Genomic DNA, 27,667 nt, shown 5'->3' with positions numbered 1-27,667 from the left:
CCATGGCTCTCCAAACAAAGACCCAGTTACTCTGCCTTCTGGCTTGTGAGATGTGCCTATGGTTTTCTTTTCCTTGGTGGGGGGTATTATTATATAGGGGTAGAGCAGGGTTTCTTAACCTTGGGCCACCAGAAGTTGTTGGACTACAACTCCCAGAATCCCCAGCCACAAAGGCCATGTCTGGGGATTCTGGGAGTTGTAGTCCAACAACATCTAGAGGCCCAAGGTAAAGAAACCCTGGAGTAGAGAATTGGTTTTCTTTGTTTGGGTTTAGGGTCAATTGTCCTTTAAGGAAGTGGCTAAGCGCTTCCCAGAAGAGGGTAGGTTGCTCTGCCTCTGCCTCTCAGCTGGCCACTGGCACCACACATGCACGGCAGGCTGCAGCCATTTGAGTGGACAGCAAGGCAGCTGGGTGCAGTACTGATCACTCAGCAGGCCATTGTGCATGCGCTGTGGCCCACTGAGCAACACAGGAAGGGCAGCCTACCATGGACTGCTCTGTCAATGAGACCGCTGCCACTGATGCTGCTGACGCCACATAGGAGAGGCACCACAGGGTGCCCAGGGCGACAGCAGGGGACAAGTGCGCGGCAGACCCAGAAAGAGCCTGCAGCTGGCAGCTGGCAGCTGTGCACAGGTTCTTGGATCCTGTGTGCACAGTTACCGCTCCACCATGGTTTGGGCTTTGCTATTAGTTTGCAAAGCCTCCTCTTCTAAGTATATGGGGGGAAAGATCCAACCATGCCTTTGGGATTTCATGGGTGCTTTTCAGCTTCTGCTCCGGATGGGATGACTGAACCATTTCCCTATAAGATTCATTGAAAAAACTCATACACTTGTTCAGCAGGCGATTCTGAGCTTATGATACCTGCTTTAGCACAAATATTGTAAAAGGAAATACTTGAGAAAGATTGAGGTGTGCAGGTGGAAAATAATGATAGATTGCTTTTTAAAAAATCCTCTCCACCCAGAATACATAGGCACCCCCTCTGCCTGTGTAATATATAGACACACATACATGCTCATAATTAATTGGACAACAGCTTTTTAAATAATTAAAAGCTCCTTGGAGGAAGAGCAGGATATAAAATGTTTTTTAAAAAGAAAGAAAGGAATTCTTAGGACACTTTTAACAGGCTACTGCCCATGGGTTTTATATCTGCAGCAAGGTCATATCCTTCATTCCCCTCTTCACCAACCCCAAGTGAAATCAACAGGCCACTGCCCTGTTTGGTTTCTATTTCAAAAGAACACGAATGTACATCAGTCCTACTAAACCTAGCAGTCCTGTGGTTACTTTTTAAGCTGATTAGACTTTTGTGACATGGAGAAAACCTTCTCCCCTCTCCCCATTCAATGCAGTAAAAGTGCACTTTGTGTCCCTTTAATTATCAGTTGAGGACCTTCTCCTGCTTCACTTGCTGCAAAATACCACCATTCAAAAGTGATGCTCTTCACGGTGTAAATATCTCCCAGGACTAGCCCAGTAGAAGACCTTCCCCCATTTCCCTGGGCCTGGAACTAGGCTCAGGTGCAACCCCTTCCTACTTATTGAAGCACCTGGATTCCTGGCTGATCATCCTCACTAGGGCCCCTGAGGGAATGACTTTTATTGCAACCTCTCTCACCCTTGATGGACAATTCTTATGCTAGCAGTTTGGGTGCAAAATTCAACTGGTACCACTCTGGAGCAAAATGATTTCATTTCCAAATTTCACCAGCAGTTCTGGATGCAGGGTGCAACTCTCAAGCCAAGGGCCTCCTGCCTTGTGGTCTGGTAAGCTTCAATCTTGTGGATTGGCCTTGACCAAAGGATTTCAAGTTAGTGGGCTGGTCTGAAGTGGAAATCAAAGCAGGGTGAATGATGGGGTTGGAGGTGTGTGGAAGGAACCCAGTAACGGCTTTGGAGAAGCAAGTTGAGAGTTTGGAGGCTGGGAGGTGGGTGTCTGGATGGAAGTCTTGCCTAGTGATGGAGTACAAGAGATGGGGAAAGATGGGAACAAAGGAACTGAGAAGTGTGGGGCTGGGACGCACATAAGCGTTTCTAGAACAGAAGCAATGTCTTGAAGCAAATAGGAAGGCAGATGCAGAAAGGAAGGCAAATACTAAGAGTGTGTGTGTGTGTGTGTGTGTGTGTGTGTACCATAAATGTCTCTCCATCACCTTTCTGCCCCTTGCAGGTGGTAGGATGGCATCTATGCCGTCTTCTAGATGGTCTCCTCTTTTAGCTGGAGTTGGAATAGCTGATGTGTGTTCTTCTCAGGTAGGTACTGTGATAATACGCTACTACTTATTTTCTTGATTTATTGAACACATTTTAATGCCACCCCATATGGATGCCTCTAGGCAGTGCACAGTCTAACATGGATAATAAGGGAAGTGGAGAAGGCCCAGCTGGAGGCTGCATTGGGCTGAATTGGAGTTGATGGAAGAAGCTTCTCCCACCCTGATTGGCTGTGCGGCCTGTTCTTCAAGCAAGAAGGAAGCCCACACCACCATCTCTCCCCACCCACCACCACTGCTGCAGTCTTGCTGACTGCAGTGAGGATGCTCTCCAGGATATATGAATGTGGACACTGGAGGGGTGGGCTGTGGAAACGCTACTCACAGTTCCGCATGTGAATGAGGCCATTGTCTCCATATTGAAACTACTGAGCATGTTCTTTTGAACTGCCGCCTTGACAGAGAATTGCGAGGGCCTCTTATCTCTCCACTCACAACCTTATACCCTGGATGTTCTGAAGCGTGTTGTGTTGTGGTCTTAATTTGGAAAATTATGCTAAGGTTGCAAAATTCTGTGCTGCAGTTTGTAAGATTAGACAAGGTGTGTTTAAGGTCGCCATCCCTGATGATTAGTTGGTGGTTACAATTTGGTTATGGAAGAGTGGTTATTTTTATATCATGTCAATTTCAGTTATATCAAACAAGTATACTGCTGTTGAGGTTTTTCTGCTCATGTCCTGAAATAAAGTTTCAAAGAGGCAATTATTAGACCTCTTCTGAAGAAGCCTGCCTTGAATCCTTCAGAATTAAGCAGTCCTGTCTCCAACCTTCCATGGCTGGGCACAGGCGCGTAACAATGATAGGGCAAGGGGAGACAGTTGTCTGGGGGCCCCACTGCCTGGAGGGGCACCCCAGAGGCACCTCATGTGACTCCCCATTGCCCCCTGCCCAGCCCCATAGCCTCTCAGCCACTTGCCCTGTTCGCCGTCTCTCCTGCTTGTTCACCTGGCCCGCAATGGAAGCAGCAGACAAGCTGCCAAGAGCTCCTTTTCTCCCGCCACTCAGCTGATCGGCGGGTGGGCGGGGCTTCCACGGAGGCCTCCGTGTAGGCCGCAGTGAAGCCTGAGCTCGAGTAGGGCCCAAGCAAGCCAGGAAGGAGGAGGCAGCCGCCAGAGTGTTCTCTGCAGCAGAAGACCCCTTGCTGCACTGCTTAACCCAGACCAGCATTTGCCAGGTAGAGTGTGAACTCCTTTTTGTGGTTACCTTTCCTGCCCCCCCCCATATATAGGGATCTGCTTGCCATAGGGCTTGGATATGGGGGGGGGGGGGAGGGACCGAGAAGTCTCTGAATATTTATTTTGAAACAGCTTGGAAAATTTGCTGACTTAAAAAAAACTATCTAAAAAGTCCTATAAGTGGCTTGTTTCATGGCAGAAAATTGCAAAAACTTCTGGAACAGTATTTTATTAATTTTATTTATTCATTTATAAATGCACTTATGTTCAAGTTGTTTTGCAACCCAGAAGGTCTGAGTGAGAACTGTGAAGCATGTGTGGTGCTTTTATTTTATTTTTCTTGTGTGTGAACTGCTCCCCAATAACTTGCAGGGACTTCAGGGTCAATCTGGCCAACATGTGAATGCAGCACCTCCATTCCAGAGGAGATGTGTCTTAAAGGGCTTTAAAAGCCTCCTGTGAAAAACCTCCTGCAATCAAACTTGACTGAATTTGTTCAGAATTCTGGGAAAACAAACATAGGTTCACCCTGCATGGTTGAAAGTCTCCTTTGCTAATCTGCAGCGAGGGGCCCATTTTAATCATTCATCCTTCTAGTGTGTTCTAGGCATTAAAAGTAATACAAATGTATAGTACTCAATATATATCACTATGTGTGTGTGTGTATTCAGTGAAATGTATTTGCAGGCAGCATACTTATTTTGGAATATCAGACTTAAATCCTTGGGGGTCTGGGGTGTGCGGAGGCCCTGGACTTTGGGGGGGGGCATTTTAAAATCTTGTCTCTGGGCCCACTCCAACCTTGCTACGCCCCTGGCTGGGCAAGGTGATTGAGAGGGTGGTGGCCTCCCAGCTCCAGGCAGTCATGGAGGAAACTGATTATCTAGACCCATTTCAAATTGGCTTCCGCATGAGCTATGGGATGGAGACTGCCTTTGTCAGCCTGATCGATGATCTCCAATTGGGAATTAACAGAGGGAGTGTGACTCTGTTGGTCATTTTATATCTCTCGGCAGCCTTAGATACTTTCGACCATAGTATTCTTCCATAATGTCTGAGGGGTTGGGGGTGGGAGGCATTGCCTTGCGGTTTTTCCACTCCTACCTCTCGAGCAGGTTCCAGATGATGTTTGGAGACTGTCCTTCTGAATGTGGACTTTTGTATGGTGTTTCTATTGAATCCATACTGTCTCCAATGCTTTTTAACATCTACATGAAACCTCTGGGAGAGATCATCAGGAGATTTTCTGCACCCAAATCTATTTATCCATGGCAACATCATCAGGAGAAGGCTCATCTTCTTCTAAGTGCCTGCCTGCCTCATCTAAGTGCCTGCCTGGATTTGGTGATGGGCTGGATGAGGGATAATAAACTGAGGCTGAAGCCAGATAAGAGGCTATTTACAGAGGTATTTATTGTGTGGGGTCGGAACTCGGGAGACAATTTTTTGATCTGCCACTTCTGGAGGGGGTCACACTTCCCTGGAAGGAACAGGTATACAGTCTGGGGATGCTTCTGGATCCGAACCTCTCCTTGGTGTCAGAGGCCAGTGGTGCTTTCTATCCACTGATGTGCCAACAGTGTCTATTTCTTGAGATGAACTAACTCAGGACAGTAGTACATATGCTGGTAACCTCCAGACTGGACTATGGCAATGCCCTCTATGTGGGGCTGCCTTTGTACATAGTGCGGAAACTGCAGTTGGTCCAAAATGCGGTGGCCAGGTTGGTCTCTGGGTCATCTCGGAGAGACCGTATAACTCCTGTGTTGAAAGAGCTACACTGGCTGCCAATGAGTTTCCAGGCAGAATACAAGGTGCTGGTTATAACCTGTAAAGCTCAAAACTACTTAGGCCCTGGGTATTTAAGAGAATATCTTCTTCACCATCAACCCCGTTGCCCGGCGTTGATATCATCTGGAGAGGTTCACCTCTGAAAACCTTTTTAAAGGAACAGAAGACACATTTGTTCACCCAGGCTTTTAATTTGATTTATGGTTTTAATAGCTTTTAATGTTTGGTTTTAAATGATTTTAATGTTTTAATCATTTTAATTTGTATTGTTTTTGTTGTACACCACCCAGAGATACAGGTTTGGGGCAGTATATAAATATGTTAAATAAATAGAGTGACAAGTATTGTTTGACTGATCAATTAACAAGGTCTTGTTGGACAACTACTCACTTTCTTTGCATCCTGTGAGGAAAATTCTCAGTCCCAGCTGGTGAGGTGTGTCTGTGCGTGTCTCATTAGGGGGAAGTGACTTACGTCTGAATAAAGAATTTTTTTCAGGATGCAGTGTTCTTTGAGGAGGTGGCTATATACTTCACAGAGGAGGAGTGGGTTCTGCTGGATCATGACCAGAGAGCTTTGTACAGAGAGGTCATGCTGGAAAATTATAGAATCATGGCTTCTCTTGGTAAGGAACCCTTTGCTAATAGATGCTAAAAGATTTTTGGTTAAGGACATGGACCATTCCACTGCCATCTTATATGGTGATGTTAACCATGATTCTTAATCCAGGGAAAGTTTTTTCCTTGTTAGGGTTTGTTTGTTTGTTTGTTGAGAAAAAGAAATTCCAATAGACAACTTTATTAGCAAGCCATTCTAACTTTAATCCCTTTTTAGTCTACCTTCTTCCAAGGAACTCGGCATGGCATGTATGTTCCCTCCTGTCGTATCCTTACAATCACCCTGTGAGCTAGGCTGGACTGAGAATAATGCTACTGTTACCCTGCTAACTTGGCAAAGAGGCACCTTTTAACATGGTGATTCTCTTTATTTAGCAGGAGGAGAGTAACTGGCCCTATCCACCCCCAGCACAGTATCTCCAGTGACTGTTGCTGGTGTCTATCTTATTTTAGATTGTGAGCCCTTTGGGGACAGGGATCCACCTTATTTATTGATTATTTCTCTGTGTAAACTGCCTGAGCCATTTTTGGAAGGGCGGTATAGAAATCGAATTATTAACAGTAATAATAATAATACTCCTGGGCATTTTCCAGATTCCACCCTATCACAGTGTTGCAATGATTCCCTGAAGTGTGCTTCCGTATTGCCTGTGTGTTGACATCACAGCCTCTCCATTGTAAGGAAGGTGCTGTTCATATTTCTAACACCTTCTTTTGGATTTTATTGCTGAGTCACAGTCCTATAACGTCACATCTGCGCTGCAAAAAAATAAGCTGTATTTGCCCGTTGTAGGAGCCTTTCCCCCTTACAACAGATCTCTAATGAGGTTTGAATTTGGCGCCACAAAACACTGCAGTTTACACTGCTTTTTGCGGTGTAAGCCTCACAATCTGGAAAGCGCCCTGGCCAAATGGGGTCTTGAACTTGGGTCTCCCACAGCTTAGTCCACACCCTAACCACTATACCACACCTTATCTCTGAAACTAGGCAGCAAATACAGGCTCAGAAACTCTGGCACCAGGAGAGGGGGGCTTACCCACTCCCGTGGGACAGCTGATCATCACTAGATGAGAAGTTTTCAAAGTAGGTCCTTACCCAGTGGGTTGTAGAATATTGGGGCCCTTGGTCTCTTGCTCAATAAAATCCTTATCACCCATCGAAAGAGGAAGGTGAAGCGATCATCACGTTATAAGTACAGAGGCGTATCTTGGGAAAATAGCGCCTAGGGCAAGCACTGAAATTGCACCCCATGTCCCAACACCCATCTTTCAGATAGCTTTACCATAATATCAGCTGAAAAATACAAGTCAGGCTTGTTAATCTTTTAATATTTCAAAAACTATTTAGCAGTGGACATAGCCAGACTAAAAAATGCTGGAAAACTACAAATTTCAGTATGCTGGGGCTCATGAAATACCCAAATACTATGTGGAGGTGTACTTGGAAAACTAAACAGAAGTGCCTGTCTAATTCTCTACTATGCATTGTAGCATCACTATTACATAAGTTTTAAAAATAAATGGAGAATTTGACTTTTCCCAGATACTCTGAAAATAATTAAAGGATACGCAGAGTAAACTGTGTCACTGCTTGGAATATATTCTAGTATTTCAGTAAGACAGTTAAAATGAGAGAAAGAGAGCAAGAAACTCCCAGTGGACCTTAATATTAAGGATTTCACACTGATTCAAAGAGAAACTCACCATTAATAGCCATATTATTAAGACATCACAATTAACTCACTTATCACAAGAAGCAAAGTAAGAGCAAATGAATACAATCCTAGCTCATAAGCTTCAGCTCAGTATTCACAAGCCCTGATTCTCTGTACATAGTGCCAAACTAAATATGTGTAGAGTGAATTATATATTTTACCTGTAGCCCCTTCGGGGGGCTTCTTAAAGGCTGTGGGGGGAGTCTGCAAAGGTTCCCCCTCCCCCCGCATGCCTCTAGGGCCTCGCAGGGACCATTTGAGCATGTGCAGTGGCCATTTTTAAATATTTTTTTTAAAGGCTGCTAAAAACAAAATGTCCACCACACATGCTCAAATAGCCTCTGTGAGGCCTGGCCTGGCCTAGGGCCTCATAGAGGCCATTTGAGCATGCATGGTGGCCATTTTGTTTCCGGCAGCCATTTTTAAAAAAATTAATTTTAGAAAATGGCACCCCTTCAAGTGGCGCTTGGTGCACATGCCCTGTCTGCCCTACCCTAGATACGGCACTGTATAAGTAACATATTTGTCTAATGTGATAGTTAAATACTACATGCTATTCCAACTAATTCATTTATTATATATGGTAGACTAGGAATGGGGAGACCTGAGTTCAAATCCCCGTTTAACTATGAAACATGCAGGGTGACGTTGGGCCAGTCATTTATCTCTCAGCCTAACCTACTTCAAAGGATTGTTGTGAGGGTAAACATAACCAAGTACTCAGCTCTGGGTTCCTTGAAAGAAGAATGGGGTGGATGGATGAATATGTAAAATGTTGTTGCCTTCAACTGGGCTGCAAGTTAAAATGGGAAGTCTGAAAACGGTTGTACTATAACTCTTACTCTTGATATGATGGTCAAAAAAATTCCCTGTGAGTGATTTCTTCTAGGGTGAAAAGGCAGAAGAACCACAGATCTTTTAATGTCCACCCAGTTAGAATCTCAGCCCTCTGAGTTCCCTCAGGGGAGGCTGTGAGGACACCCCTTGCATATCCTGAGATGTGGCTGAAAAAAATTCTCCACAAAAAAGCAGTTTTTCAACCTCTGTCTCATTAGGAATGAGCTTGTACCCAGAAATATCCAGCTGATGCTTTTGAGTGCCTTTTGTCTCTCTTATAAGCAAATCCAAATACCTCCACTTCCCTCCTCTTGTCTTTGGGGGACGGGGAGAGGATCATAAAACTGGTTGCTTTTTCAACACCTGGATATATTGTAACCAGGACAATTCTCTGTCTGCTTTCTCCAAAATAGTTTCCAAACCTGACCTCATCTCTTGGCTGGAAGACGAGAAGGATTTGATGGTCTGGAGCTCTGAAGAAGAGAGATCAGCAGGTAGCTGCTTAGTTGTGTGGTGGGACACTCTGTAGTTGGGGAAAGGAGGGTTTTCCTGGGAGGGCTGGTGGATTCTTCTGTACCTTATTGCATCCAGCACAGACTGACCCATCAGAAGAGGTACACCCTAGGTAATTTTGGAGCCTGGATCTAAAGGCCTTTGCCCCCATCTCAGACAGCAAGTTCATCAGCATTCCCCTACACACACAAATGTACACCCGTGCACACACGCAATATGTTTAACTTGTGGGTTCTTGAGGGCACAAACCGCAACTGAACTCACAAGAATGTAAGAATATAAAACATGTTGGGAATTCTCTCTGGTAAGAAAAAACCCTTCTATTACAGCAGATTTCACAGAGGCAAAACACAGCGGAGTCTGCCCAGCCATGTGTGTCTGCTAAGAGCCAAAAGAAACTTGGAGCCAGTTCATAGTTTCAAATCAATATGAGGAGTCTTTATTGGAGAACTCCATTCTAGATAGGAAAGTGGAGAGATAGAATCTCTAAGCTAGCTAGCTAGCTGGATGCAGATAGATGCTGTCTGCATCTCTGCACACATGGTGCAGAGAGAGAGGTGAGCATGTGTGATAGGGAGTCAGGAGGAAGGAAGTCCCTGAGAGTAGAAATCTACATATCAAAGGGATAGTGTCAGAGCAGTAGAGAGGAGGAATGACCAGTATCTTGACCCCTCTAGGCCTCTGACTCACTAGTCTATCCCCCTCTGTCATTGAGGCATGAGGTAGTGCAAAGTCCTTCACTTCCAACAAAACAGGTATATTTATGCAAATACGCATTAGCAAAGGCATTTCAGTATGTGACAACATATTCCCATCCCACAAATTTCTTTCCACAATCTCTCTCGAAAGAAGAGGTCATGCTCAGCCACACAGTGCAGTGTGGACTGGTGGCACAGCAACCATACCACCCGGGACAGACTGAAGAGGATTTGGAGGCTCCCAGGAGGTATGGAGGCCCTGGATTTCCACCTGGAAGTCCAGGGGTAAGAGCACCTCTGCCCATCAGACTACGAGTTCATACACGCTCTTCTTCAGAGTTCTTTCCCCATAAGAGCTTGTCAAGGATTCAAAGGCTGAACTGTTTCCATCCCTCTGTGTGTTGACAGGAGTGTCAACTTTAACCTTGTTTCAATCATGCCAGAAATATTTCCTCTTGCCCTTGCTGGGATTTTCTCCTTTTCTGGAAAGGTGGTGGTTTTCAGGTTCTGTCCCCTAACCCAAAGAGAAACCAGAGCAAAGAGTTTCCAGTGGGGAAGCTCTGGATGTTGGTACCCATTATGGGTCACTGCATGGAAAGGGGCAAGGAATAGCCAAAGAGAATGCATTCCTTAGGAAGGAGATGTTACAGTACAGACTACATTATCCTACAAGGGATGTGGCTGTTAGAACACAGAGCTTGCTGGACATTAAGGGAACGGGTCTCTTGCTTTCCTGCTGCCAGTTTGGATCTCTGGATGAACCCAAAACAATTTTTCAGACCAGGACTCATTTGGGTCGGTCCTTTCTTCCATTCCACTCCCTTCACTCCTCTCCCTTGGAGAGGAGAGCTGGTCTTGTGGTAGCAAGCATGACTTGTCCCCATAGCTAAGCAGGGTCTGCCCTGGCTGCATATGAATGGGAGACTTGATGTGTGAGCACTGCAAGATATTCCCCTCAGGAGATGGAGCCGCTTTGGGAAGAGTAAAAGGGTCCAAGTTCCCTCCTTGGAATCTCCAAGATAGGGCTGAGAGAGATTCCTGCCTGTGACCCTGGAGAAGCTGCTGCCAGTCTGTGAAGACCAGGGGCGTAACGATGGGGGGGGGCAGGCAGGGCACGTGCCCTGAGTGCCACTTGAGGAGGGAGCGCCAAAAGGTGCCACGACTCCCCCGCACATTCCCTCCCTTACTGAAAAAAATCATTTTTAAAATAAAAATTTATTTGAGAGAGCCTGGCCCTGCAGGAGGCAGCCACCTGCTGCCGTGTGTCCTCCCAGGGGATGGCTGTGGGCAGCGGGGGAGCAAGCGGAGTCCGGACTCATCCCCATAGCGGCGGCCGCCACCAGAGCAACACCGAGGCCTGCCGTGTGGCCCGGCGTTGCTAATCAACTGAGATGGGGCAGGAGCGGGGGTGAGCAAGCGGCAAGAAGCAAGGTCCTTGACTTGCGGTGGCGGCCGCTGCTGGCGCAACAGATGTAACATAGAGCGCGACGCCGAGGCCTGCCATTAGGCCCGGCGTCGCGCTCTGAACTGCAAGGCACGACTGTGCGCCAAAGTTTGAAAATGCGCAGGTGCGCCTTGCAGTTCAGAAGCGACGCCGGGCCGAACAGCAGGCCTCGGTGTCGCGCTCTATGTTACATCTGTTGCGCCAGCAGAGGACGCCACCGCAAGTCAAGGACCTTGCTTCTTGCCGCTTGCTCACCCCCGCTCCTGCCCCATCTCAGTTGATTAGCAACGCCGGGCCACACGGCAGGCCTCGGTGTTGCTCTGGTGGCAGCCGCCGCTATGGGGATGAGTCCGGACTCCGCTTGCTCCCCCGCTACGCACAGCCATCCCCTCAGAGGACGCACACGGCAGCAGGCGGCTGCCACCTGCAGGGCCAGGCTCTCTCTTGCTAAGAGAGAAAAAAACAAAAAATAAATAAAAACGTGGTAAGTTGCATTTATTATTATTTTTATTACAACTACCGCCCTATCCATTCAAAGGCTCTGGGCGCTTGGGTGGGGGGGGGCTCGGCGAAATTTCAGTGTTTGCCCTGGGCGGCGTGTTCCGTAGTTACGCCTCTGGTGAAGACAATACTGAGCTAGATACACCAATGGTCTGACTCAGTATAAGGCAGATTCCTATGTTTCTATGTTCCTTCCTGGATCTATTCCCTCCCTCTTCCATTCCCCTACTCGGTTTTAAATAGTATAGTACAGCAGAGGGCAAGTATTGGAGCCCAGAAGAGTGAATATCTCAAGAGCCTATGCAATGTGGGAACTATGCCCCCTCTTTCGTATTAGACTCCAGCCTCTTCTCCCTCCTCAACTGGCCTCTCCCCATACAGAGCTTCACTCTACTTCACTGCAAGTGACACTCTGAATAGTGAAACCAATAGTGAAACCTCATTCTACCACCCATGTGTCCAAGCAATCATAATAAGATATTATTGTGCACGTTGACAAGAAGCTGAGCGATTTAAGAGAATCAAGAGGAAGGCATTGCCCTTGTCAGCTCTCTGGATGAGGAGGCCTCTTAATCAAGTTGGGCAAAGTGTTCCTCAATCGATGACCAGGTCAAAAACCAGATTGTAACAGGGTGATGAACTTGGCCGTTGAATAGAAAATAAATTCCTCAACTGTATTCATCACCAGGATCCTTCCTTTATTCCTGCAGATGTTGGGAAGGATTGTATGGGGCCGGGAAAAGGCCAGCCATTGGAAAAGGCCAGCCATGAAATGGAGGAAGAGCCCTTCAGCAATCAAGAGGGACCAGGGAGGCAGGAAGGAAACCAAGTAGATTTCCAAGAAATTCCATTACAACATGAATCTCTTCGTAGAAAGGGAAGGAGGAAACGTCCTAGGTCTGGGAAAACACCGAGATGTAAATCAAGCACTGATACACACTACAGAACTGACATGGATGAGAAGTCAAATACATGCCCTGAGGAAGGAAAGATCTTGAGTCGGAGGTCACAGCTGATCTCCCAGCACAGACCTCAAAGACAGGAGAATGCTGAGAATGGATCGAATAAGCAGCAGAGATACCCAACAAAGCCTTCAAGGAATGAACCCAGTGCTTGTTGGAGGGGGGCATTCCCCCTCATCCTAAACCTACAGGAACAAAAGTGTGGAGAGAGAAGGAAAAAATGCCTTGTATGGGCAAAGACCTTCAGTAGGAGTTCAAACCTTAAGGCACATGGGAGAATCCACACAGAGGGGAGGTTGTACAAATGCTTGGAGTGTGGGAAACAATTCATGTTCAGTGCAAGCTTTACTTCCCACCAGAGAATCCACAGAGAGGAGAAACCCTTTAAGTGCCTGGAATGTGGAAGGAGTTTCGGTCAGAGAGTAAAACTTCTTTGCCATAAAAGGGTTCACACTGGAGAGAAACTGTATACATGCACAGAGTGTGGGAACAACTTTAGTAGGCTTTCGAGCCTTACTAGGCATCAAAGAATACACACAGGAGACAAACCATATAAATGCCTGGAGTGTGGAAAGAGCTTCAGGAACAGTTCCAGCCTCACTAACCATCAAAGAATCCACACAGGGGAGAAGCCTTATAGCTGCCTGGAGTGTGGGAAGAGCTTCAGGAACAGTTCCAGCCTCACTAACCATCAAAGAATCCACACAGGGGAGAAGCCTTATAGCTGTCTGGAGTGTGGGAAGAGCTTCAGGAACAGTTCAATGCTTATTAATCATCAAAGAATCCACACAGGGGAGAAGCCTTATAGCTGCCTGGAGTGTGGGAAGAGCTTTTCTGATACATCCAACCTCAGGCGACACAATCGGATTCACACAGGAGAGAAACCATATAAATGCTTTGAGTGTGGAAAGAGCTTCAGGGACAGTTGCAACCTCACTAAACATCAAAGAATCCACACAGGAGAGAAACCATTTACATGTCATGCATGTGGGGAAAGCTTCGGACAGAGAACACAGCTCAGCAGACATCATCAAAGAGTGCACACAGGATCGAAGCTTTGTTAATTCCGAGTATGTTTGAAGCACTTCTGTCAGGGCAACCACCTTGCATGGTCCATCCAAGAGTGCATGCAGTGGAGACAGCTCTTGTGGTCAATGTGACCTCATTTTATTGTATGTTGTTAGTTCATTGCTTCTAGGTCACATCCAATGGGTTCAGCTGCCATACAAAGATTATAATGGCACAGGCTACCTTTAAAACAGTGTCTGATGGCAACGTGGAAACTGCAGTTATTGTACCAATATCCCAATTTTATTTCCTTTTTCAGAAAAATCCCCTAGTTGTGTGTTTAGACTGTAACCTATAGAAGTGTAACCCTAATAAAGTGTCTTGATGCAATTTCACTCTGTCCTCTTTCCATCCGTAGTTTATCCTTTCTTCACAGCTAAACTTCTGTGCTTGCATTGAGTGGGAACACACCATAGCCACATCTTGTTCTTTAGAGAAAACAGCAGAACTCCTTTAAACCAGGATCTCCATTTGGAGAAGGTGATGTCTTCAGAAGTCAGATACTTCCACAGTTTCAGATTTCTCCTCCAATTTGAAAGCAAAGTATAAACTTGGATGGCTCAATAATACTAAAATAGCCTCGTGATTCAAGAACAAACAGTGACAAGTGGTTTTCCATGACCTTTCCCTATCAGTTTTACTGCTCAGTTTGTTTTTCTCCATCAGGAGGGCAGGAAGGCACAACAGTTCTGATTAATACACTTGGCCACACTTGGAGTACTGTGTGCAATTCTGGTCACCACATCTAAAAAGGACATTGTAGAACTGGAAAAGGTGCAGAAGAGGGCAACCAAGATGATCAGGGGGCCTGGAGCATCTTCCTTATGAGGCAAGGCTACAGCACCCGGGGCTTTTTAGTTTTAAAAAGACGACTGCAGGGAGACATGATGGAGGTCTGTAAAATCATGCATAGTGTGGAGAAAGTGGATAGAGAGAAATTCTTCTCACTCTCACATAACACTAGAACAATGGGTCATCCCATGAAATTGATTGCCAGGAAATCTAAGACCAACAAACAGAAGTGCTTTTTCACACAGTGCATAGTCCACTTGTGGAATTCTCTGCCACAAGATGTGGTGACAGCCAACAACCTGGATGGCTTGAAGAGGGGTTTGGATAGCTTCATGGAGGAGAGGTCTATCAACGGCTACTAGTTGGACGGCTGTGGGCCACGTCGAGCCTGAAAGGCAGGATGCCTCCGAGTACCAGGTGAAGGGGAGTCACAGCAGGAGAGAGGGCATGTCCTCTAGTTCAGGATGCTGGACTCGAAGGGCCTTGGGCCTGATCCAGCAGGGCTGCTGTTATGTAACAGTGGCTGACACCCAGACTAACTCTCTGGACATAGTACTATACAGTGAATAGTGTGAAGAATCACTAGATTTCAATCAGAGATCGGGAGTATCTAAAATACATTTAAAAACACGTATTTTCAATACTTTTGTATTGTGTATCTAAAATACATTTGTTCAGGTATTATATATTTTTAACATACATTGCCGAAACCAAAATACATCAGCCAATGATTGCTTTGGGTTTTTAGTTTTTGTTTTTTGCTTCAGGAGCTGACTTTCTATTGCATGCAAGCAGCCCATTAGCATCAGCAAACGCGTATGTTCAAGTTCATCAGTCAACTGAACAACCCAGTCAGACCTGTGTTGACTCAGCAAGCTAGTTTTTAGGAGTCACACCCTTTCACTCTAGGATTCTTTGATTAGAAGTAGTATACTAGACGTAGGAGCAAAGCAAGTGATAACTGGCTTGACCAGTCTGGAATGACCAGGCGAATGTCCTTCAATGACCAGTGAACACCCACGTTGGGATGCAAATTCCACCCCCACCCCCTTGGAAGGTGGGAGGGTTTGCAGACATGCAGATTAATTGAGATCTGCCTACGCATTGTCCTCCTGTGGTCTACAGTACAGTACTTACCCCTCCCGCCGCTTTGCTCCCTCCAGCGCTCGTATTTACTGTAGAAATTGGGGTGGCAGGATACCTCCCTGCCGCCCCTTGCCCCTCCTCAATGCAAAAGGCTTCGGAAAGCCTTTTGCGCACGCATACGTCGGGCGCAAGCTTTATGTCTCCCCGGCCTCGTCCTGGCCGGTAGACCAGGCCTCCGGCGTCGGGGAGACGTAAATCTTGCGCGCGGCGTGCGTAAATGGCTTGCCGAAGCCTTTTACATTGCGGAGGGGCAAGGGGCGGCAGGGAGGTATCCTGCCGTCCCAATTTCTACAGTAAATACGAGCGCTGGAGGGGGCAAAGCGGCGGGAGGGATAAGTAAACCCTCCCCACCATAAAAGGAACCCCTCCACAGTGCCGGACCGCAGCTGTGCGGTTCCGTGCACACCCCTACCTCTTGATTCTCTTAAATCTCTTAGCTTCTTGTCAATATGCACAATAATATCTTACTATGATTGCTTGGACACATGGGTGGTCGAATGGGTTTTCACTATTGGTTTCACTATTCAGAGTGTCACTTGCAGTGAAATAGAGTGAAGCTCTGTAGGGGAGAGGCCAGTTGAGGAGGGAGAAGAGGCTGGATTCTATACGAAGGAGGGGGCGTAATTCCCACATTGCATAGGCTCTTGAGATATTCACTCTTCTGGGCTCCAATACTTGCCCTCTGCTATACTATACTATTTAAATCCGAGTAGAGGAATGGAAGAGGGAGGGACTAGATCCAGGAAGGAACATAGAAATATGGGAAGCTGCCATATACTGAGTCAGACCATTGGTCTATCTAGCACAGTATTGTCTTCACAGACTGGCAGCGGCTTCTCCAGGGTCACAGGCAGGAATCTCTCTCAGCCCTATCTTGGAGATGCTGCCAGGGAGGGAACATGGAACCTACAGGCTCTTCCCAGAGCGGCTCCATCCCCTGAGGGGAATATCTTCCAGTGCTCACACTTCTAGCCTCCCATTCCAATGCAACCAGGGTGGGCCCTGCTTAGCTAAGGAGACAAGTCATGCTTGCTACCGCAAGATCTCCTCCCTGGAGACGGCCAATGCTCTCCCCTTGCTCAATAAAGAGAATCCCCACTTTTTAAAAGGTGCCTCTTTGCTCAGTTAGCAGGGGACATGCTAAGTACCACTGTTTTCAGTGGAGGTCCAGGACTCTCACAGAGAGCATCATCTCCTGTGCACTGGGTACAAGAGGCATGGACCCCATTGGGAGCCCCAGACCTATTGGCTCCTTGCACTCCTCACACACCTCCATCTCTATCAAAGAACATCTTCTCCCCATTTCCTCCATTTCTGTCCCTTTGTACAGAGACCCAGGAGTCAGGCAGGGGGAGGGGGAGTGACCAATGCCCTCCTGACCAATGGCAACCCACTGTCAGGCACAGGGAAGAAGAAGATGGAGAATGGCACTTGTGCTCAGTGGCCAACAAGCTGTAGGCCACAATGGAGGGGACACTGAGCAACCCTCTCACAGCAGCACGCCAGCTATCATAAGAACAGTGTGGTGTAGTGGTTAGAGTGCTGGACTAGGAGCGGGGAGACCCCAGTTCAAATCCCCATTCAGTTATGATACATTCCTGGGTGACTCTGTGCCAGTCACTTCTCTCTCAGCCTAACCTACTTCGCAGGGTTGTTGTGAAGAGAAACTCAAGTATGTAGTACACCTCTCTGGGCTCCTTGGAGGAAGAGCAGGAAATAAAATGTTAAATAAATAAATAAACATACAAACAACCCGGCTGGATCAGGCCCTTCCAGTCCAGCATCCTGTTTTACACAGTGGCCCACCAGATGGCTCTGAGAAGCCCACAGGCAAGAGGTGAGGGCATGCCCTCTCTCCTGCTCTTGCTCCCCTGCAACGGGTATTGAGAGGCATCGTGCCTCTGAGGCTGGGGGTGGCCCATAGCCATCCAGACTAGTAGCCCTTGATAGACCTCTCCACCATGGATCTGTCTAAGCCCCTTTTAAAGCCATCCGAGCTGGTGGCCATCACCCCACCCTGCGGCAGAGAAGTCCATAGAATAATTATGTGCTGTGTGGAAAAGAACTTTTGTTGGTCCTGAATTTGCAAACCTGTCAATGTAAAAAATAAATAAATAACAACCTTCCGCTTCATGGGATGACCCCTGGTTCTAGGGGTCCACTCTGTCCCACTGCTGGGGACGGTGGGTGGTCCTTGTGGCCAGTGGCAACGCTGCTGTCAGGAACGGCCCCCTTGTGTCCAACAGCAACCCAGCTATGGATCTTGAGGAAAGTGCAGGCAGAGCAGGGGGAGGCTTGTCCTGGCGCTCCAGGAGTTGGCTGCACGGCTTGACCGGAGGAGCTCCCCGAGGCTGAATGACGCAAGAGTTTAGGGTTTTGACTCTGGATCTAAGAATGCAACATCATGGATTTCCCTGCAGCAATACATTAAGGCAGGCGTTTTCGAACTCTGCTTGCCAGATGTTGCTGGTCTCCTCCTCAGCCTCCAAGCTTCGGCTCCTCAGGAGATCAATTTCCAGGCATGCTCTCCAGGCACTACAGAGATATGGAGTGGGGAAGGACACACAGCCCTGACTCCTGGTTCCTGTTTAAATAGATGGGGCCCCCACTGAGAGACCTTGAAGGCCAAGAGGAAGACAGATCGTCCTGGAGAGAATCTATCTATGTGGTCGCTAAGGGTCGACACCGACTTGACGGCACTTAATCCATCCATCAATCAATCAATCAATCAATGGGGGCAGAAGTATCACACAGAATGGAAGGAGCTGCTCTTTCCTCATCCCGCCCACATCCACCCTGCCGAGCATTGGAGAGTGTTCAAGCGGGAACCGGAAGTCTATTCTGTGTGTCTGTTACCTCTTTGGCCCTGGCGAACCTCTCTGGAAATTCAGCTCGTCTTGTAGAAGGAGGAGGCAAGAAATCAAAGGTGGTACTTTGGTGGGCGTGTGAGGGGAGGCGCCGGAGCAGTGGGGAGGAGAAGCTCTTGGTGGTTGGAGCCAGTCGGAGTGCAAAAAATAGAAGGCGACGGCAGCAGTAGCAGCCCGGGCCAAGGACGCCTTTGGTTTTCGGGGGGGGGGGTGACTGATTGCAGAGGGGGTGCATCTTTTCTTGCAGGAGGGAGGGGCGTGGGGGGTGCGCGAGCTACTGTCGATTCGACCAAGTCGGCGCGAGGGAGTTAGACCGCGTGTGTGGGGGGGGGTCTGTCTATGAACAAAGGCGGCTATTCTGGAGCTCTGCACGCTTCATTTCCCCCCCGGTCGTGTAAAAGCCAGGATGGCATACAATGGACCGGAATGACCCCTTTAAAATCACCCTGGATTCCTAAACTAGTGCGATGTAGAAGAAACACTTGAAAACAGTATATTAATATTTATTTATTTATCTATCTATCTATCTAACTAACTTCTATACCGTCCAAATTTTCGTCTCTGGGCGGTTAACATAAAAACAATTAAAACACCTATAAAAGTTAAAACAAGGCAACAATTTAAAAACAGCCATAAAATTAAAAACAGACCGTTTTGAAAAGCTGGGAAAGCTTGAGTGAAAAGATGGGTTTTCAGGCGTTTTGAAAGTGTTCCAGTATTACAGTTCTATTAACCCTTTCATAGACATGCCTGGAACGGCCCCCTAAAAATCAAATGACGCCCCTCAAATAAATGGATGTGTCGCAGACACATGCAAACAATGGCATTTTGCGTTTGTATGTAAGTGTGTGTGTGTGTGTGTGTGTGTCCCGGGGGTGGGGGGAGGTATTGCTCCTCAGCAATATATCTGCACTAGTTCAAATACATATACAGGCATCCTGGTCTTACTGACTTTAAAAAAGAAAGAGCCAGCATGGTGTAGTGGTCAGAGTGCTGGACTAGGATCGGGGAGGCCCGAGTTCAAATCCCCATTCAGCCATGAAAACTAGCTAGGTGACTCTGGGCCAGTCACTTCTCTCTCAGCCTAACCTACTTCACAGGGTTGTTGTGAAAGAGAAACTTTCATGGTAACAGTATGTAGTACTGGGCTCCTTGGAGGAAGAGCAGGATAGAAATGTAAAAATAATAATAAAAATAATATGGGAAACACACACAGATCAAAAGTGCTCAGTCATTAGACCTGGAGAGCTGGTCTTTGTGGTAGCAAGCATAACTTGTCCCCTTAGCTAAGCAGGATCTGCCCTGGTTGTAATGAAAAGGAGACTAGAAGCACTGGAAGATGGTGCTGCTCTGGGAAGAGCAGGTTTCAATCAAGTTCCCTGGTCTGACTCAGTATATGGCAGCTTCCTATGTTTCTATGTACCACTGATCTGAAGGGTTCTCATGTGGGCAGAGAGGCCCCATATGTGATATTGTTTTATTATGTATTAATTAATTACATTTTTCCCGCTTTTCCTCCAAGAAGCCTAAGGATATGCTTGTGTTTATCCTCACAACAACCCTGTCAGGTAGGTTAGGCTGAGAGATAAGTGACTGGCACAGGGTCACCCAGTGAGTTTCATGGCTGAATGAAAATTTGAACTTGGGTCTCCCCAGACTACACTGGCCATATTGTACTACACAAAAAGGCCATAGGGTTTTATTAAGCTTCTGGGAAAAACTGGACACTGGGGTTGGTGTTGAAAAACTCCCTGTTCTTCAGGAATGTTCTGGCAAATGAACACTGCAAGTATTTGACTATCATTTGACTGATCAATTGAACAAGTAGTAGTTGTTTTTACCAGACAAATAAATGCTAACCTTTCCTGAAGCTTTAGATTCTTCAGAAGAATAGCTAGTTATGCCCCCTTCATATCTTCTTTCAGTGGGCAAAAATTATTGATGGGGAACTCAAAACACCCCATTGTTCCCCATGGGTAGCTCCTAGGAACACCAAAGTGGGTTGTGTAGTAGGGCATGATGGGTGCTAACAACCACCCAACCCTCAAAAGAAATGGGCAAGTGAGAGACTTTTTTAAAAAACAAATTTTTAACCTTTCCCCCAAACCCCATAGGATCTTATGGGGTTTGGGGGGTAAAGGTGAACAACTTGTTAAAAATTGCCTGCTTGCCTATTTCTTTTGTGGGTTGGGTGGTAGGTAGCACTACCTTTTTAGTATTAAGCGAGGCTGCTCGAATTTGGTCCTCCTGCAGATGTTGGCCTACAACTCCCATAATCCCTGGCTATTGGCCACTCTGGCTGGGAATTATGGCCATCCAAAAACAGTTGGGCGGGGGGTGGGTGCAAAGCTGAGCAGGCTTGGTATTAAGTATATTAATACTGAGAAGGCTTGGTATTAAGTATATTAACCACCTAGAGATTTCTACATTAGGTAGTATAGAAATTCAATAAATAAATAAAAGTATATTACTATATTCTATTTGTATAGTTTTAAGTATAGTACTACTTAATTTCAAATTTAGGCAGAAACAGTGTTCCCTGTAACAGATTCTCAGATGTTGTTGACTGCCATATTCCCTAGCCAAAGGCCTTTGTGACTGTATATGATGGGAGTTGTAGTCAACATCTGGGAATTGAAAGTTTGCGGGGACACTATTGGATTATTTTGTATGATCTTCTCTCATCCAAAATGAATTGTTGCATTATTATTACTAGAACCTAGAACCTTCTGCATGTGCTTTCCCACTGAGTTAGAGCCCCCTCCCTTCAAAAACATAATACTCCTTCTCTGTCTACAAATTGAAAGATAGGAGAAAACCTTGAGCAACACTAGAAATAGCTAGTCCATTCAGAACTACGCCAAATAAAGGACAGAGCATAGTTCAGAAACATGTTCGTTTCCACCCTTAAAATGGTTTGTTCTTTTATGTGTCAGCATGTTCCAAAGCAACCAGGCAATGATCCCCATCTTCTTCTTCTGAACAGGCATGTAGACAAACACAAGGCACAAAGTCAAGAAGAGTTCCATCTTAGCGATTTTGTCTCCCTCCTCCGTTCAGACTGAGAGCCAAGAAAGCATATTCTTCTCCCTCTCACATCACACTAGAACCAGGGGTCATCCCATGAAATTGACTGCCAGGAAATTTAGGCCCAGAAAATTTAGGACCAGCAAACGGCCGGCACCACCCGGAGCCGCTGCCGCCTCGCCCGGCTTCCCCCGCCGCCTCCTAGCTTTGCCTGGCCGTCTGGCGGCCGCCGCTTCTCCTCAGCCTGCCGCTGCTCCGCCCGGCGTCGGCTGCTTCTCCTCGGCCCGCCACTTTGCTTCTCCTCCACCCGCCCAACATGACGGCCGGCGCCCGCTCCGTGTCTCTCTCGCCGTGTTCTGCGCACGCGCGCACCACGCATGCGCAGAACACCCGAAAAAGACACGGACGCAGGTACCCAACCATTTTATTATATAGGATTATTATTATTATTATTATTATTATTAATAATAATAATAATAATTCAATTTCTATACCGCCCTTCCAAAAATGGCTCAGGGCGGTTTACACAGAGAAATAATAAATAAATAAGATGGATCACAATCTAATAAGAAACACAAGATAGACACCAGCAACAGTCACTGGATGTACTGAGCTGGGGGTGGATAGGGCCAGTAACTCTCCCCCTGCTAAATAAAGAGAATCACCTCATTAAAAAGGTGCCGCTTTGCCAAGCTAGCAGGGGTTCTAGCTGTTAGCTGTTGGTTTCTTGGAACTGGTGGGAATGGATTTTGGGGTTTCCTTGCAGCACTTCTTTGGGGTTTCCTAGCTTGGGGGACTTGGTCTCAATCCTGCACAAGTTTACTCAGAAGTAAGCCCCCAAGAAAGAAATGTTTGTTTCCCACCACCTCCAGTAAACATTTCTATGCTTTGCAAGAGGTAGGGCAGAGAATCAAGTCCACATTCTTGTCTAGAGACTCTACTGGCCCTGATTCCTCTGTGTGCTTGATCAGAAGTAAGCTCAAGTGAAATCAATGGACTTCTCAGTAACTTATTTCAAGCTTTGCTTCTCCACTTTGGGGTGGGGAATGAGAGAAAAGTGGCAGAAGGAGAAAACAAAACTCCATAAAAGGAAAGGCAGGGGGAAGGGATCATTTGTTTAATTATGCCTGACAGCTACATTCAAAAGTTACTCTAAGGAAGTCACTTTCTAGAACCTGCCAGGATTTGCCCCTTCCAGCTCTGACTTCAGAACCCTCAGCGGGCAAAATTGACAATAAATAGCCTTAGCCATCTAAACTGTTATGGGGATTTTTAACATCAATTATTCACAAAATAATAGGTGGTTGTTTTTCAAACAAGCAAAAGGCACTACTCTAAAATGGATTTGAATTTCTGGAGACAATTAAAGAGGCATTAAACATTTTAATTAAAGATATGTTATCTGTACTGAAAAAAGGTAGCCGGCACTTAAAACCCCTCTTTATAAGAGTTATTCCATAAACTGCTGCATCTAAGCCATTTTTCAACAAATTTGCACTATATTTGGAGGGATGGTGTTTCTTGTCACCTAGTTGATTTCTGCAAACAGGCAGATTTGACAGATAGTTTTGATTTGTATGACCAATAGAATGTTCAGGGCTTATAATGGTGGAATATTGAAACGCCTTATCTTACACTGGCACAACTATGCCAGTATAATTTTTCCCCAGGAGGCTGTTCAGATCTTCACTGCTGAGACTTCAACCATCCAATATAGTAGATCCAAGAAGATGCTCTCATAATATTAATCATTTATTTAGGGGACCAAGAAATTGGATAGCGTAAATCAGTTACTAAAGAACAAATGATGAAAAGATCATGTGTGTTGTTGAATGTTTATTGTTCTTAACGAACTTCCAAACTTAACACATCCATAAAATGCAGAAGTAAGATTATAGACTATAATCCCACTCTGTTCCCCTTATTTTAACAAATTTGCACATGCTCGCTCTCTCTGTCCTACGTGTGCACGTACAACACAAACTTTCTCTTGCTGCTGTTTATATTAATTTACTCGGAGGTGTGGCCCATCATTTTCTGGGTGAAGACATAGGAACATAGGAAATTGCCATATATTGAGTCAGACCATTGGTCTATCTAGCACAGTATTGTCTTCACTGACTGGCAGCAGCTTGGTTGCAGGCAGGAATTTCTCTCAGCCCTATCTTGGAGAAGCTTGAACTTGAAACCTTCTGCTCTTCCCAGAGTGGCTTCATCCCCTGAAGGGAATATCTTGCAGTGCTCACACATCAAGTCTCCCATTCAGATGCAACCAGGGCAGACCCTGCTTAGCTAAGAGGACAAGTCATGCTTGCTACCACAAGACCAGCTCTCCTCTCCTATGCAAAGACATTTTGCATAGGCACTTATAGGAAAGTTCAGTACTCTCAAAGGCTAGTCCCATTAGGCTGCCCACATCTCGTAGCCATTTTAAGAAGATACGATGATCCACATTGTCGGACGTTGCTGGGATGAATAAGAGGATCAATAGGAAGCCATTCCTTTTGTGAACTGCCCAGGCAAGGAGGGATATTCATCACAGTTAGCAATGTGCTCTCATTCTGTAACTAAATCAAAAACTGGACTGAAATACGGAAAGGGGCCCTGCAATTATTTATTTATGTATTTATTTATTTATTCGATTTCTATACCACCCTTCCAAAAATGGCTCAGGGCAGTTTACACAGAGAAATAACAAACAAATAAGATGGATCCCTGTCCCCAAAGGGCTCACAATCTCAAAAGAAGCACAGGATAGACACCTGCAACAGTTACTGGAGGTACTGTGCTGGGGTGGATAAAAGACTAAAGAGACTGTGCTGGGGTGAATAGAGACTTAACTTCTCAATTGTACTTATCTTCTAGGTGTTGCCTTTATTTCAGCAGATGATAGGAAGAATGTGGATTATGTGAAACCAGGAGGGGTGTCAATGACCAACCATGAAATGGAAAAAAAACCCACTCCATTGATCAAGAGGAACCAGGGAGGCAGGAAAGAAACCAAACAGATTTCCAAGAAATCCCAGCCCAACAAGAATTTTCCAAAAGAAAAGGAAGGGGAAAAGGTCTTGTGTGTGGAAAAATACTCAGTTGTAAATCAAGCCAGAATATCAAGCCTTGATATCAAGCCTTGAAATCAAGCCAGGATGCAAATGGAGGAGAAGGTGAATACATGCTCAGAGCATGAAAAAAGCTTCAGTCAGAACTTGCAGCTGATCTCCCATCAACGAACTCTGACAGGGGAGATGCTGGGAGAGGAGATGGATCAAATCTGCAGGAGAGAAACCAAACAGAGACTTCGAGGGATGAATCTGCCTGTCAGAGTGGAGTCTTGCATTTGCTCCCAATCAAACAAGAACAAAAGAGTGGAAAGAGAACAAAAAAGTATCCTGTGTCTGCAAAAACAATGAGAAGTAATTCAAGCCTTAAGACAAAGCAAAGAATCCACACTGGGGAGAGTCTGTACAGATGCTTGGAAAGTGGGGAAAGAGTCACTCTCCGCACAAGTCTTGCTTTGCACCAGAGGATCCATCCAGGGAAGGAACCCTTTAAATGCCTGGAGTGTGGGGGAAAATTCAAGCAGAGTTCAAATCTTATTTGCCATCAAAGAATCCACACAGGAGAGAAGCCATTTAAATGTCTGGAGTGTGGAAAGCGCTTTGGAGAGAAAGGAATGCTTATTCACCATAAAAGGGTTCACACAGGAGAGGCACCATTTACATGCTCGGAGTGTGGAAAGAGTTTCCGTTTTAATTCCAGCCTTTATAAACATAAAAGAATGCATTCAGGGGAGAAACCATTTAAATGTTTTGAATGTGGAAAGAGCTTCAGAGACAGTGGCCACCTTACTGCCCACCAGAGAATCCACAAAGGGGAGAAACCATTTAAATGCCTAGAGTGTGGGAAGAGCTTCACTCAGATCTCAGGCCTCAATTCCCATCAAAGAACCCACACAGGAGAGAAGCCACATGCCTGCTTGGAGTGTGGAAAGATGTTCAGTGGTAAATCAGGCCTTAAGATGCATCAGAAAATCCACACAGGAGAGAAGCCCCACTCATGTTTAGAGTGTGGAAGGAGCTTTTGTGCAAAATCAGGCCTTACAAAACATGAAAGGATTCACACAGGGGAGAAACAATTTAAATGCATGGAGTGTGGAAAGGGTTTCACCTGGAGCTCGGGCCTTGTTAAACATCAAAGAATTCACACAGGAGAGAAACCATTTGAGTGTATGGCGTGTGGAAAGAGCTTCCGTGGCAAATCATACCTTCTTGAACATAAAAGGATTCACACGGGAGACAGACCCTATAAATGCTCAGAGTGTGGGAAGCGTTTCTCATTGCATTGCACCCTTACTAGACATCAAAGAAAACACACAGGGGACAAGCCATTTAAATGCTTTGAATGTGGAAAGAGCTTTAGCCGTAGTGAATCCCTTATTGCCCATCAAAGAATTCACAAAGGAGAGAAACCATTTAAATGCCTGGAGTGTGACAAGAGCTTCACTCAGATCTCTAGCCTAAATTCCCATCAAAGAACCCACACAGGGGAGAAGCCACACACATGCTTGGAGTGCGGAAATACCTTTCGGGATAAATCGAGCTTTAAGATACATCAGCGAACACACACAGGGGAGAAGCCATACTTGTGCTTGGAGTGCGGAAAAAGCTTTTGTGCTAAGTCCAGCCTTACCAAACATGAGAAGAATCACACAGGAGATAAACCATTTAAATGCATGGCATTTGGAAAGAGCTTCAGTTATAGCTCTGCCCTGAACACCCATCAACAAATCCACACAGGAAAGAAACCCTTGAAATGCCAGGAATGTGGGAAAAGCTTCAATCAGAGGCCATACCTCAATGCACACCATCGGAGAATGCACCCAAGGAAGAGCCATTGTTAAAGCCTGTGATCAGTGTTCCCTCTAACAGGGATTCCCAGATGTTGTTGACTACAACTCCCAGAATCCCCAAGCAAAAGCCATTGCAGCTGGGGATTCTGGGAGTTGTAGTCAACAACATCTGGGAATCTCTGTTAGAGGAAACACTGCCTGTTACATGGAAGGCTCTTTGGCTGGAGCAAGCACCTTTTCATCTATGAATACAGCAGTGGAGACAACTTGTGATACATCTGAGCTCATATTCTTTGCAGTAGTCATTTTATTACTCTTGAGCTGCCTCCAATGGGTAGATGTCACAGAAGTATTAAAATGGCACAGCAGTCCCCTCTTACAGAGCCAGATGGCAATCCAGAAGACGGAAACTGCAATAGGGATGTCTCCTAAAGCCATATAATTACCAATGTGTTAGTAATGTTACTCCATTAAGCAGCTCACCACTAGGAAGCATTGCCATTTTCCCCCATCTCACATGAAGTCGTTTGTTTAAAAAACCCATTTAAAGATTTCTGTTTCTCTGCAGGAGCAAGAGCATTGCTCCTATTGGTTGAGGTGATTATGATATCAGTCCTGTTCAACCTCCCTTCACACTCCCTGCAGTGTATAGATAGGATTTCCCGAGTTCCAGACTTGTTTCTGATTTATTTTGTGCCAGTTTCTTTAACATGATTGGAAAACAAGGTGCCTTGTAAAAACTTTACAGTGAGAATTGGACAATATATATACATACTTATATACATTATATATAGGTAGAGGTGTGTGTATATGTGTGTGTGTGAGAGAGAGAGAGACCGAGACCTTGTAAATGTATACATATTTAGGAGACATCTGGTAGAAGAGCTGGTCTTGTCATAAAGGTAAAGTGTGCCGTCGAGTCGGTGTCGACTCCTGGCGCCCACAGAGCCCTTAAGTTGTCTTTGGTAGAATACAGGAGGGGTTTACCATTGCCATCTCCCTCACAGTATGAGATTATGCCTTTCAGCATCTTTTTATATCGCTGCTGCTCAATATAGGTGTTTCCCATAGTCTGAGAAACATACCAGCGGGAATTCGAACTGGCAACCTTTGGCTTGCTAATCAAAGCATGAATTGTCTCCTTTGCTAAGCAGGGTCTGCCCTGGTTGCATGTGAATGGGAGACTACATGTGTGAGTACTGGTCATTGCTCATTAAATAGTTTCAAATTAATTTCAATTAGAAGCCTGAGAAAACAGGTGCGTCTTGAGAGTCTTCCTAAAAGCAAACTGAGAAGGAGATGCCCTTATTTCAACAGGGAGCATATTCCAGAGTCCGGGGCAGCCACAGAGAAGGCCCAGTCATGAGTCGCCACCAAACAAG

General features: G+C 45.9%; 1 protein-coding gene across 1 annotated transcript; it reads left to right on the top strand.

Annotated features, from left to right (window-relative positions):
* The first annotated feature begins 1,467 nt into the window (after positions 1 to 1,467).
* Positions 1,468 to 27,235, top strand: LOC128344292 (zinc finger protein 85-like). The gene is made up of 6 exons (XM_053294154.1): positions 1,468 to 1,777; positions 2,181 to 2,263; positions 5,748 to 5,874; positions 8,832 to 8,912; positions 12,285 to 13,512; positions 25,157 to 27,235. The coding sequence occupies exons 1-6, from the start codon at positions 1,696 to 1,698 to the stop codon at positions 26,334 to 26,336; spliced, it is 2,781 nt and encodes a 926-aa protein (XP_053150129.1). The 5' UTR covers positions 1,468 to 1,695; the 3' UTR covers positions 26,337 to 27,235.
* The last annotated feature ends 432 nt before the right edge of the window (positions 27,236 to 27,667 follow it).

This window comes from Hemicordylus capensis, chromosome 2, assembly GCF_027244095.1.
Source record: "Hemicordylus capensis ecotype Gifberg chromosome 2, rHemCap1.1.pri, whole genome shotgun sequence".
Taxonomy (NCBI): domain Eukaryota; kingdom Metazoa; phylum Chordata; class Lepidosauria; order Squamata; family Cordylidae; genus Hemicordylus; species Hemicordylus capensis.
This window is presented reverse-complemented; position numbering and strand designations above follow the sequence as displayed.